Source organism: Cicer arietinum, chromosome 6 (assembly GCF_000331145.2).
Source record: "Cicer arietinum cultivar CDC Frontier isolate Library 1 chromosome 6, Cicar.CDCFrontier_v2.0, whole genome shotgun sequence".
NCBI classification, from domain to species: domain Eukaryota; kingdom Viridiplantae; phylum Streptophyta; class Magnoliopsida; order Fabales; family Fabaceae; genus Cicer; species Cicer arietinum.
In genome coordinates this window covers 26073064-26087036 of record NC_021165.2, presented here as the reverse complement: position 1 = coordinate 26087036, position 13973 = coordinate 26073064, and the positions used below count along the sequence as shown (strand labels likewise).

Below are 13973 nucleotides of genomic sequence, written 5' to 3'. Positions count from 1 at the left end.
TATATATATATATATATATATATATGCATAATGAGCTTATAGTTACATCTTCATTTTACTTACTTCATTCATAGGTCATATCGCTTACAAATTATACAATATAGTTTTTTTTTTCTTCTTCCTATTTTCCCAAATGGAAATGTTCAAATGGAGAAATTTCACCCTTGTATCCTTTTATATTCTCTATCTCTTCACTTGCTACAATGTTTCAGCTACTTCCACACATATAATGTCCAACATAAGGCAAGGTATGGTTAATCTTAATTCTTAGGTATGCCTAATTTTCTAGTTTTCTAGTTTATGTTGAGTTTTATGCAACACACATGGTTATGAATATTAATATATGAAAGAAAAAAAATTGGAATTTGATTGGTTTTTATTAACATTCAAATGCTATAGAAAAAGTTGAATTAACAATGAAAAAAATAATATTTTTCTCTCTCTAGTTCTATTATTAAGTGTTAGGTTTAAATTGTTAAGGAGTTTCGGTTAAACAAAATTCGTTTAAAAAAATTTAAAACCTAACTGAAATAATTATTTAATAGATTTTATTTGTCTACTGACCGAACTCTGAACTATTAGAGTCTTTTCTTAAAAATGGAAGATTAAGAAAAAAAACCCAAAAATTAAAGATTTTTTTGACATAATGTAAAAGTTGAAGATGATTTTTTTTCCTTTTTAATAATTAATAATTTTTGTAGCTAATACATAATGTATATATCATGGTGGTATATTTTGCAGATGATAATGAATTTCTTGACATATGCAAAATAGTATACTGTGGGAAAGGAACATGCCACCCTCAATCTGGATTATTCAATTTTACATGTGATTGTGATTCTGGTTGGAAGAAGTTCAAAATTGATTCCTTTGAATTTCCCTCTTGTGATCTTCCTAATTGTGAGTAGTTTTCATATCCATTCTCTCTTTTGAAGAAAGTGTAAGGTTTTGAGAATAAATGACAAAGCAAACATATGGAGGATATAATTAATTTTACACTATATAATAGTAGAAAACATTATATAACAAATTAAAATGTACAAATTGGAAAAAAAATAACTTACTAAATAAAAATAAGTATCAATTAAAGAAATTATTTTAGTACTTAATTATAATAAATAAACACAAGATGTAACCATTTTTACATTGCGTTTAATTATTTTTTATTTTTAAAAAAAATAAGAGAGATGAAAAAATTTATTAATCAAAATAAAGCTAACCATGAGAACTATTTTAAAACTTTCTCAAAAAAATTTGACCTCAGAATCTTGAGACTACAAACTCTTATCATTGAAGAAACACCTCAAATATGTCCTATAATTATAATAAATATTTTATTTGACGATCAAGTCTATAAAAGAATTTATATATTGATTTAACTTGAATTGGTAGCTGCAAATATATATATTTCTAGAGTTATTTTTCATGTATAAAAAGTGTTAAAAAAAATTCAAATTCTTTCCACTTATTGTCTATATAAATTAAATTCATATTTCTAAAGCAACATACTTCCTTTAATTTTATTTTATTTTTGAAATGTAGCCTCTTTAATGTTAAAGGAAACCATAAAATAAAAACAAATTAAATATATTTAGGTATTATTTTGCCGGCTTAGTTTGATATTTAATTTGTTATAAATGTTGTATTTTTCACCATCCTTTTTGTTTTTAAATAGTCTTGTTTGTTTCCACGTGGAAATAGGATTTGCATACGGCAGACGATGGTGTATATATACGTCCACCCTTTTGAAGGTTTTTCCATGTATATTAAAATTAATAATATATGAATAAATGAGTGTAACCATTTCATCAAATTATTATTATTATTATTATTTGAAAAAAATCATATTATTATGATTAATCATTGGGAGTTAATCAATATATTATAAAATGCAGTGGTGGTCCTAAAAAGGTTGACGTGATGAGTGGTCATGATCCTATTTTTGAAGAAGCATCAAAATTTTACATAGTAGTGTTATAATTCTAAAAGTAAAAAAAATAAAGGGTACCATGTCTTTAATGAAAGAAATTAATAGCAACTTTTATGAAAATATAAAAGAATATTGAAGAATGGGGAAGAATAAGAATTGGGTTCTTAAAAGTATCTTCACATCTTATACTTTACAAGTTTTTCTTGTGGTGTTGAGCATGTTAAGATTCAAGTAGAGAAATAGTCTTTAAATATATTTTTTATTCTTTCATTTTGTCAAAAATATTATTTTAGTTGTTTCTCAATTTTTAGTATTTTTTATCCACTCCTCAATTTGAATTTTTTTTATGATGTTAAATATTCATTAAGGATGAGAAAATATTTGATGGTGCAATATTATTGATTTGGACAAAAAGCAATGAATCAGAAATCCCATCATAACTTTCTCTTTTTTTCAGTTTCATTATCAAATGTAACATTTTTTTTTCTTTTGAAATTTACTATTTCTAGTCCAAATCAACATTGTCATATTATTTCTGACGTACTTTGTGATGATTATTTTTAGCACACCTTGTGTTTTAAATAATGTTTATTTAATATATTTTTTATATAATGTACTTAAGCAATTAAGCATTTTTTTAAATCACTGATAAAAAAACTAATAATAATTTAGATTAAATATTTTTTATCAACTCACACGACTCCAAAATTTTAAAACAAAATATCCAACTTAACATAACCATCCAGCCTAACACGACCATGTTGCAGAATCTAAATGCACAGTTAAAATAAGATTAAATGTTGTGATTTTTATTTTTATTTTCTAATTACGAATGAGAGGTGCAGGTACTATTGATTTGCAGTGTGGCAATGGAATACTGCCAACCCCACCATCCCAACTTCCAAATCTATTTGATCGTAAGCTCTTATTATTAATTTCCCTTATGTTAATTTTTTTTAAAAGAAATAAATAAATATTATTAAAATTTTACGTACAACTATAATGTTTCGAGTTCAAACTCGAAAAATAATGTTTATCTTAACAATATTAATATTTGTCAATTAAATTAAGATTTACGAATTAAATTTACAATAAATAAATACACTCAATACAATACGAAATGTTGCATACTGTTTTGATCAATGTTTTTAACCAACTACATTGTCTTGTTTCAACTATATAAACAAAAAATAACTATCTATATGTATGTTAGAAATAGTTTTTTTTTGGATATTAAAAATAATAGTTAATTTCATTTAACTTAATTTTATTGATGTAATAAAATTTAATATATATCTTTTAAACTACTCTTTCTTTTTTGATTTAATATTAAAATTTAATTTATTGAAGAATATTTGAAAACAATATCATAAAATATAGTCGAATTAATTAAATTTTACTTATATTACCAGCTTGTTTGTTGAGTTTGTGTGGGGATGGAAAATGTGTCAGAATTGGCTCAACTGACTTTAAGTGTGAATGCAATGAAGGCTCTGCCAATCTTCTTAACGATCCAAAGATGTTTTGCTTGAATAAATGTAAGCTACTTATTCTTAATTACCCCTTTTTTTTAGTTTAATTTGATCCTTTGACCTTTTGACTTCAATTATATATCTTATTTCATGCTTAATTAGCTTGAACTTGTTGAGTTTAATTTCTAAAAGTATACATTATCACTAGGGGTGGGATATGATGTATAAAGTATTTATAAAGGAGAAACTTTTTTTATCATATAAAATATTTTTGTAAGATTTATTTACTTGATAAATTTTATGGTGAGTCATTTGGATAACTGTAGAACTATGTTTAAAAGTCTCTTGAAATTTTAACGACGATCAACAATAGTATTTAAAAGCTTAAATTAAAGAATATATTTATCTTTATGACTGAGACAATAACATAATTGGTGTCAGTTTGACGAATTTAATTTTAAAAGATACATTTGTATTCTTTTATTTTTATAGTATTAAACACCGATTGAATCACTACTTCAATCGTAAAAATCAAGAGTATTGTTAACTTATATTTTCAAAATTTATCATCAATCATCGTTATAATTTTGAGTGACTTTTAAAAACACTAATCTCCAACGTAAACATCACATTATTTACCATTGATATATGATAAGTATAACTATTACTATGTTATGATTATGAATATATATATATTATGACTTTTAATGTTGAGCTTTTGGGTAGGTGGCATAGGAGGAAATTGTAATGGTCTAGATCTTGGGTTCCACACATCAGATGCTGCTACTCCACCTCCATCTCCCTCTAGCTCCCCTGGAACTGGTAAGTATTATTCTCTTTTGTAAATAAAAATTATCTTAAAATAAATTACTTTTTTAATTTAAGTATATTTCTTTTAAGTAACATTTAATTAATATTATGTTTATCATTTTTAATGTAGTATATTTTACTATACATTTATAATATTAATAATATACTAATATTTAATAAAGATAATTTAATAAAAGTAGTATTTTTTTATACATTTTTTTTAATATATATAAAATAATCAAATTATTTAATTATTTTAAGATGCATGGAGTATTATTATCTGCAAAATTTTATCTAAATTTGTGTGGCTCTTGCTTTTTCATAAAATGTGAAACATCAAACTTTCAAAAGTATATCTTAAAAACTCAAACTAAATATGTTAATGTTATACGTACCACATTATAAAACTTATAACTTTTTTTTATAAGCAGATTATTTAAATGTATTTTTTTTAAAGTCTCATATTGAATAAAATATTATTTAAAAATGAATTGATAAATAGAGATAATTTTCATTTTACAAAATAATTTTATAGTATTGAGCAAAAAAAAATATACTCAAATGTAAATAAAAAAAAGTACTCAAACAAATTTTACTTTATTCGAAAAACTCATTTTTAATTAAACTATAGTTTTTCAAATGAACTCTCACGTTTGCAAACTTTAATCCAAACACATGTGCTCCAATGTCACTTGATTTATGTGTGTACCATTGAATCAATTAAATTTGTGTATATGACAGGGTCAGGTGAAATGCTGAACAACTCAAAGGAACTTTATATGCTGACTATGTTGATATTAGCAATCATATCTCAAAACTGGATTTGAAATGGAACATTGAAGTGCCTTAGACTATTACATGGAGCACATAATCAATATATCAGAGTTGGATTTTTATTGCAGTTAAATAAATAATTTTTAATATTGATTATCTATTATCTATGTATTCTTTCACTAATGAAACTTGACCCTCCAAAGAAATATTATTATAATAATGATTAATGATGCAAAATGTAAATTGTTTCATTCTTGATGCCAAGTATTAGTATACGAGATACATATTTCTATCAACCACCTTAATAAGTGGTTCACCATGGACAAGTACTTAAAAATCATTGAGAATTCTAACAATGGTTTATGGTACTTTTTAGAAGTAATAATTCATGATCCTCCTCATCTTTATAGATAAGATAGTGACTTGATTGACGTCGATTCAATACGAGATACATATTTCTTTTTGATATTTTTATCAAACCAATTTCATGTAAGTCATTATCTTAATCATGAAAATAAAGATAAGCATTAACGTCTACTTCTAAAAGACGATGTTTGTGGTTATTGGAATGTAACATTTTTTAAATTTTGGTATATTGTGAAATGTGGTCCATATTAAATTTTTCCACCAAATTAATCAAATTGTAAATGTAAACAGCATATATGATCAATCAACTACAATAACTCCTACAAGTTCTCGAAAGACATGCATTATGTGCAAACATTTTCAGTAAAAGTTTTTTGTTTTTATTTTTTTTCATGAGTAGGAATCAAATCCGGTATCTTGGAGTTTACTTCATTCACACACACTGCACACAACCACTTGCACTGCACTGAACTTCAGTGATGTGCTATTTTTATGTAATTTAAACTAAGGAAGAATGTAATGCAAAAATATATTGTACTAGAGTAAAAGCCAGAATCAAGGCTTCTCTTCTATCAAAATAATTATTATTACTACAATTTAATTTAAGATCATCACTATCTTAAAACTGGTTTCAAAAAATTGACTTTGACCAGTAAATAATGCTCAAATGGTATTTTACTATTCTGAAACAAGGAGCTTCTTCATCTCTTTTTTATTTATCTGAAAATTCAAAAACAGAAGAATTAGCTTTACTTCCTAAAGAATATTTCGCGGCGAAAAGGAAAATGATGTGTGATTAGAACGGCATAAAAGTGAAAGTAACTTACCTTTCCCATTGCGTTGCGAGGGAGTTTGTCCCACACGATTAGTCGAGTTGGTATCTGACAAAGATATAAACAAACTATTACAAGAAATGTACTTTTGAAACTCTTGTAAACTATAATGAATATAAGATAAACTGATGCATGAAGGAAACACAATTGCAAAATATCAAAATAGCAGAAAGAAATCACCTAAATTATGTGCATACATTTTTTCACAACAATACAAAAAGTGTAATTCAGTATCACAAGCATATTCCATGCCAGCTTGTATATGATTTACTTATAAATATAACAAAGGAAAATATTTATCTCCTTAATCTATATATGTATGTGTATGGAGCGTATTAGGAGAAAGCACGAGAAGATTTTGGTTTTATATTAACTATACAATCATCTTGATCCTCGTGCTTTAACTTGTCACGCCCCACACGTTTAGAAAGATAAATGACCTTTTTGACTAAAACAAACATACAGGGTCATGCTACCATCATACCTTGTAAGGTGCAATTTTATCTTTGGCCCAGGTGGTTAACTCTTCTAAGGTTAGAGCAGGCTTTGGGTTGTCATTCTGCTTTGCCGCTGGCACGACAATCGCACAAACAACTTCTCCGTAGTCTTTGTCTGGTAAGCCCAAAACACAACATTCTGAGACAATTGGATGCTGCAAAAAGGTTCTGATTGTGAATATCATATCATAAACCATACAACTATATAAATAGTTGTTAACAACAAGTAACAACCTTAGGATGCAAAAATGACAGTCACTTACCTCTAATATTACTGATTCAATTTCTAATGCAGACAGCTTATAGCCACCGCTCTTAATTATATCTGCATTAGTACCTGATAAAAAGTACAGATTGTACACAATAGGTTTTAGTACAGCCATGACAATCTAACTTCTACTTATCTGATGATAAGATTATATATATGAATCTTCTGTTTTCGTTCGGCGAATCAAAATTACTATTTTGTTGCCATTAAGATTGTAAAATAATTTAGACAAAACCAGATGTCCTAGTTATTTGCAATTTAGGATGTTGTTACTTTGACACTTTGTTGATAACATTTCAAGCATGGTTTTCACTCTTGTAGGAAATTTTTTTTTTGAAAAATAGGAAGATCCATAATTATGCATGAGAACTATAAATCATACGTAGAAAAATATAAATATCCTTACGTCCTAGAATGATGAAATATCCGTCTTTATCTGTAGTGACTGTATCTCCGGTTTTAAAGAATCCATCATCTGTGAATGATTCCTTCGTTACCTACATGGAAAAAATACACGATTTCTTAGAGGCAGACATTAGATTTCTTTACCATTTTCTGTCCTTGGAATCTTGGATTTTTTGTAACTGAAACTAATTTTGGACCAGTTTGGTTCGTGAATTATCTTTCACAGTTCGGTTCTTTTCAGTGCGGGGGTGCAGGTTGGTTTGGTTTGTAATTTTTTTAAGTCTTAATATTGGCTAATAATGGCAATTTGGTGCAGTTCAGTTCACAAAGAATCAGTTTGGTTCGAAAAAGTATAGTTCAATTTCTTTTAAAGGTGATTTTGGTTTGGTTCGGAAATGCAGAACCAGTGCAGTGAACCTTAATACCGGTTTGGTTTAGCCTACGACAAACAGTTTGGTATTGTTGTAACGGTTTGGTTCGGTTTGGCTTCCTTCATAAACCGAACCATGAGCAGTCCTACTTTGTATCATAACAGTAATAAGGAATTGTTTGTAGTACTAAAAAAAATCAAAAGAATAGGTAATAATTATCGCTAAATGGTGGTTTCAGAATCAATAAATGCAAGAAATTAACATTCTGAAAGTACCTGGGGAAGTTTCCAATATTGTTTAAACAATGAAGGGCTTTTAACACAAAGCTCACCAGCTACATTTTCTTCATTCTCATTATCCTTGTCTGCAAGAATCTTGACCTGCCATGCATACAGAAAAGCTAAGATATCATCTTAAACATTGAGCATCGTCAACACTCGAGGCAACTCGAGCTTCTAGGTTCATAGTTCTTAGAATTTGGGTTGACGCTAACTCAATCCTACAAAACCGACTTGTAAGGTGAGTGATGACTCACACTTATAAATACTTTAACGGGTCACATCCTATCCAATGTGGAACTCTTAACACACCCCTCTCACACCCAGGACTGGACATTTGGAGCGTGACCTAAGTGGTCTGATAGCAGGTAGCCCAACAGATCTTAGATAAGCTCAAACATTAGATTAGATTTTCATATTAAGCCTAATTCATCCTTTCAAAACCGGCTTTGAAAGAGTATCAAGGATATCTTCTTATATTCTAACAATAGTAAAAAAAACTCCATATTAAACCTGTATTTGTCAAGTTTCAATTATATATTAACTTTCTTGAGTGTTGTTAGAAGTTAGAACAATATATTTGGTTTCTTCAACATAGAATTGAAGCTCATGCCGAGATCATTAGTTAAAAATCATCAACATTGTTGTTCAGAAAATGATTAACAGTAGAATGAAAGATCAAAAGTCCATAATATTCTATGATTAGCAGCAAATGGGGAGAAGTACAAGCTCAACTAACCTGCACACCAGGAAATGGTTTGCCAACAGTGCCTGCTTTGCGCTGACCTTTCAACGGATTCGACAATGCCATGACAAACTAGAAACATCAAGACAATAATATAAGTTCATCTAAAAACTCGTTACAAAATTACTGCAAATTTGTGCATATGATTTTTTTTTGCAACGACCAATGTTCATAATTAGTATTGTTAATATTATTAGAATTGCGCATTTGATTCTCTACAAAACAAATAACTTAATCTAAAATGACTCTCTATTAAGTCGAAGAACTTAAACTGAAGTGTACTTACTTCAGTCATGCCATATCGCTCCAATAAACGATGTCCGGTGATGGATTCCCATTCTTGCATAACAGGTTGAGGAAGTGCAGAGGAGCCACACATCTGAATAATAGAAAGAAAATATATCAGATTTCTGAGAGTGAGTTAGTATTCATCACACGTAACATACCACTGAGTTACACACTGATTAAGTCATACAAAAAATCATAATAATCTTCATTTTGTGAAGTTCAAATGGAGAGAAATTTATCTTCATTAAAGAGATAAAAACATTGATGCATGTGAAGTCACTTACCATTAGACGCAAGTTCCTTGCAGCGGATGCTGAAGTGGCTTGTATCTCAGGATCCATGGCATGATAACCTTGTATTAATCGGGTGTACATAGTTGGAACCTTCATTTACAAAATTATTTAATCAAAATGATGTCACCCAAGACATGTTTTCCAATCATATCAATTATCAACTACAGTTAGTATAAAATATGACATGGATTTTAAATGCAAAAATTGTGATTACTAAGTTTTTATAAACAACAAAGAACACCATCATATGGCCTAAAAATGTCATATTTGTATGATTCCTACTATTGAGAATCGCATTAGGCTTAGACTACATACACAAACAAAGGTGTTGTGAGAATGCACTATATCATAGATCATGTCAATGCCTATAATAATCATACTTACTCCGGTGAATACAGTTATGGCATCGTCGGTCTTGGATCCTTCTTTTGGATATGACTCGCGCCATCTCTTCCAAATTCCACTGACGCTAAATTTTGGCAAGAATTCAACCTTCAACAAGACAGTTAAATTCTTAGCAACAAAAAATTATGTAATGTACCAAAATTAACATTTTATTTTCTAACTGTATTTTCTATGGAAGTAGCGAAAAATGTAAATTACCGTGGAACCTGCGTAGAGAGGGGCAAGTAAACCATTGAAAATCCCATGCACATGTACTTCATATATGTTAAGGATTGACATCACAAAAGATATCCCAAATCACATCTTCAGAAAATATACTAAATATGATAAAATGTTTTTTTTCTTATTACAAAAGTATTGAATAATGCATACAAACAAACAAAAAAACATTCAAGGATATGATGTAATGGTAGACAATGCAAAATTTGATCTGCAGATGTGTACTCCCATGCTTTTATCAAGGTTTGGACCTAAAATCAAGACAAATTATAAACAAAAATTAGTGAAAAATAATAAAAAAATGAGAAAAGGCGACACACATTATCAGTGTAAACTAGTTTTACATTATCCAATAAGATTCGAGTATTTTGCAGATATTTTTAAAATATGGTTACAATTTAGGCTTATGTGCCAATATGGTGGATTCTCATTTGATGTTATTCTAAAATTATTTTACACTGACAATGTATCTTCGTTAAACTGTAACAAAATATGAATGGATTGCCATGTGAAAGTCAACAAAAATTAAAGTGTATTATGGTAAAAATTAAGTTACAAACAAAAGTATTTGTATGATTTGATTATTATCATACCAAAGTAACTTGCAAAATAACAGAACTAGTTTTCAGAAAGAAGGTTTCATCTTAGTAATGAAATTGTGTATTATAAGTAGCATTAAACATAAGTAGAGATAAATCATAATTCATACCTGTGCAAGGATGCTTCTGTGTGTATGAACAACTCCCTTAGGTTTACCAGTCGTCCCGCTAGTGTACAAAATCAGCGCCGCATCTTCGCCTAAACCAAAGGATACGAAAAACAAATGATGAGAAAGAACTGTCAAAATATTGACACCATGATATTCTGCTTTATCCATTTTTAAAAGCTGAAAATGTGATATTCTTACTTGAACTTTCAATGTTTTCCAGGAAAATTCTGTCTGCATCAATTTCACCATTTTGTGAATGTTCATCTCTGCTTTTCTCTGATGAGTTATTAGGAACAGGTGGAATATGAAAAAACTGAGAAGAGGTTTTATTTGCAATGCTTTGCATTAATTCGATATGATCTTCGGTACTCAGTATTGCAGACACATCCTATTATAATCAAATTTTTATTAGGATTTAATCCAGAAAACAAAATTAAAGCATAAAGGTAATGTAGCATAAATAAATAGTCCAACTAATTTGTTAGCAACATATAACCAATTTTTTCTTCTTTAGCATGTACAGAATCGAACCGAGGGAAAAATGACGATACTAGAAGCAATCAAACACTAATTCAAAAGCAATTCAAGTTACTTTCGTACGGGCAAATGAACAGAAACCCTCATTCAATAGTTTATTCCTGTCTGAACTGATCATCCAACAAAATGAAAAGATTGATTTTGATACACTGTCAATGTACAACTTTTTACACTGTCAACCAGTCACAAATCACTATTTGTATGAATTTTTATGTATAAAGGATTAAAGTCAATATTTGTAGTGATCCAACAAGAGTGATCGACTGAGTAAAAAATGTAGACTATCAATAGTCAGTACATATGAATTAAATACTAAAATGAAATATATGACATGTAAGGTTTATTTACTAAGTAGGATCGACTACATAGATCAAACACTGCTATAATCTCTTTTCATATATCATATCTCTATCCAAGATAACGTCAACAGAAAACTAATGGAGTCCTAACTTCTCAATGTTCGCAAGCTAAATGTTAAACAAACAACAGAAAGAGGATGCTAATAAGAAAAGGGAGGGTTTTGAAAGCAATACCGAATTATCCATCACATAGAGAAGCTCTACTTCTGGATAACTGAGTGCAAGTGGAACAGCAACCCCTCCACTAAACCAAGTACCAAGTACTCCAGCAACAAATTCAGCAGACGGTTTGGCTACTATTCCGATTCGAGCTCCACCAAGATTTCCCTGGAAATTTTGTGCTGTTAATAATCGACTAACCAATGATTTTGAACATAATAGAATGTGCAATTTTATCTCACATAAAGAAAAGTAAAGGAATTCAAAGGTGTAACTCACTACCTTCACATTACTTGCACACAAGAGATCAGATATATTCTGTGCTGACGAAATGAGCTGCTTGTAACTATAACTCTGCTGATCAGCTTTGATAGCAACATTTCCTTGGGATGCAAGTTCTTGCTTAGCAATTGCTTTGAAGACCTCCATAATTGTAGCAGATTGAGATGCTATATGAAAGAAAGAAACAATTAAATAACCTTACATATGGATTTATTAGATACTAAACAATGTGTAAATTTTGCAGGCTGAAACAAGAAAGGATATTTATTTGGTATGTTTCTCAAAAGACTACTACTAAATAAACTACAATTGCTCAGAACCAAAATGACCCTTCTTGTTCTGATTCGGCGACACTACAGTGCTATATCGTTGCTATAGCCATTATTTAACAACGCTTTGTACTAAATCGCGTATTGCACAATACTAGAAGCGCTTGTTCAAATTCTGCTACGCTATAACGCTACAATGCTGTTATAGCCGCTATTTCACCACTCATTAAAAAAAAACTTTATTTTACCACTCATTAAAAAGAAAAAACAAATCTAACTTATAACAAAAAAATCTAACTTATTTTACCACTATTTCATCATAAAAAATCTTAATTTTACCACTCATTAAAAAAAAAAAAGAAAGTTATTTTCACTACGATAAACAAATACAAATCTAACTTATAACAAAAAAATCTAACAAATCGTCTCTAAATTATTAAATATCAAAATCACTTATTATTTTATAATCCGTAACAAAGACATAGATCCTTAATCACTACAATAAAACACAGTTGAACAAAAATCACTGACCCCAAGAAAACAAAATCCAATATTAAAAAAAAAAAAAAAAACATTGAATCAAGAAAAGAAAAATTGGCATTGTTGATAAAAGAGAGAAACTCACATGAGTATGTTCGAAATTGAGATAAGATGGGGAAAGAGAAATTAGATGAAGATGAGAAAGAAGAGAGAGAGTGATGATGAGGGAGTTTATGATGAAAAGAGAAAAGAGGAAATTGTTTGTTGAGAGTTTTAAATGAGTTGCTCATTTAGATGAATTGTTATGATTACAATGATGATGGCGGTGAGGTAGGTGTGGAAGTTTTTTGTTGTTCTGAGAATTGTGAATTGTTAATGAAATCAAACTATTGTGACTGCGATGTTTTATGTGTGTTTTTTGTGCACGTGTGTTATCCTAATTCATGAGGATGATAAGATTGTTAGATGTCGCAATTGTCCATTGCCAATTGAACGTTGTACTATGGTTCTTCTTTTTTTTTTTTTTGTCCCCATGCATTGTAATTTGCAACCTATTTTATTTTTTTTATCATAAGGTGTCCTATTTTATTATGCAACATTCCCTCTCCACTCTCTATCTTTTGTTATCACAAATTATCAAAATGTCAAAATGTCGATCAATTTAATATATGTTATTTTGATAATAAATTATATTTTTTAAGATGTTTTTATAATAGTAAATTATATTTTTAATAATTTGATTATTAATTTAAATTTTTTTCTGAATTAAAAATAAAATCATAATTTTTTATACTTTTAAAAACTAAGGTGATGATTTATGGTATCGGGAAGAGAAAAAAAATTAATTATAGAGATAAAGAAAGAATTATAGACTCTCTTCTAAATTACTAGATATACTTATTATTTCTATAACCTAATTTTGTTTATATGAAAGGCTGAATAGAGTATTTTCTTGTAAATATCCATCAATTCTTTTTCATAAGCATTTTTTTTCTTCATGTATGTAGTAAATATAATGTTTTGATTTAGGTGTGAATGTATCTAAAATATATTTTGTATTGTGAACCAATTTCAGTATTTATTTATAATTTTTTTAAGAGGCGAATGTTAATAAATTAAATCATTAATTTTCATAATTATGAATTTGGGATTTTTTGCTTAAAACTCTTTTAAGATAAATTGATAATATTAATAAAAAAAAGTATATTTAAAAAGTAATAATAT

At 28.5% G+C, this 13973-nt stretch overlaps 2 protein-coding genes across 2 annotated transcripts; one reads left to right on the top strand and one right to left on the bottom strand.

Moving 5' to 3' along the window:
• The first annotated feature begins 70 nt into the window (after positions 1–70).
• On the top strand, positions 71–5106 carry LOC105852417 (uncharacterized). Its single transcript, XM_012717597.3, has 6 exons — positions 71–248; positions 742–900; positions 2776–2847; positions 3343–3468; positions 4129–4224; positions 4954–5106. Exons 1-6 carry the CDS (start codon positions 134–136, stop codon positions 5037–5039), a joined length of 654 nt encoding a protein of 217 aa, XP_012573051.2. The 5' UTR covers positions 71–133; the 3' UTR covers positions 5040–5106.
• A 763-nt stretch (positions 5107–5869) lies between these two features.
• LOC101497000 (probable CoA ligase CCL8) lies at positions 5870–13145 on the bottom strand. The gene is made up of 17 exons (XM_073370322.1): positions 12895–13145; positions 12001–12167; positions 11734–11886; positions 10862–11051; positions 10664–10752; positions 10137–10205; positions 9934–9987; positions 9715–9822; positions 9322–9420; positions 9036–9128; positions 8744–8821; positions 8002–8106; positions 7357–7447; positions 6946–7019; positions 6670–6837; positions 6180–6233; positions 5870–6072 (listed from the first exon to the last, which is right to left on the bottom strand). The coding sequence occupies exons 1-17, from the start codon at positions 13037–13039 to the stop codon at positions 6031–6033; spliced, it is 1779 nt and encodes a 592-aa protein (XP_073226423.1). The 5' UTR covers positions 13040–13145; the 3' UTR covers positions 5870–6030.
• Positions 13146–13973: the final 828 nt, after the last annotated feature.

Bases quoted from the DNA above. Each gene is read 5' to 3' on its own strand.
- LOC105852417 (XM_012717597.3), top strand. From the start codon at position 134: ATGGAAATGTTCAAATGGAGAAATTTCACCCTTGTATCCTTTTATATT. The intron at 2,848-3,342 runs GTAAGCTCTTAT...TTATATTACCAG, and splicing joins ACTTCCAAATCTATTTGATC to CTTGTTTGTTGAGTTTGTGT. The intron at 3,469-4,128 runs GTAAGCTACTTA...GCTTTTGGGTAG, and splicing joins GATGTTTTGCTTGAATAAAT to GTGGCATAGGAGGAAATTGT.
- LOC101497000 (XM_073370322.1), bottom strand. From the start codon at position 13,039: ATGAGCAACTCATTTAAAACTCTCAACAAACAATTTCCTCTTTTCTCT. The intron at 11,887-12,000 runs GTAGTGAGTTAC...CAAAATTTCCAG, and splicing joins TGTGTGCAAGTAATGTGAAG to GGAAATCTTGGTGGAGCTCG. The intron at 9,421-9,714 runs GTAAGTATGATT...TTGTAAATGAAG, and splicing joins CCATAACTGTATTCACCGGA to GTTCCAACTATGTACACCCG.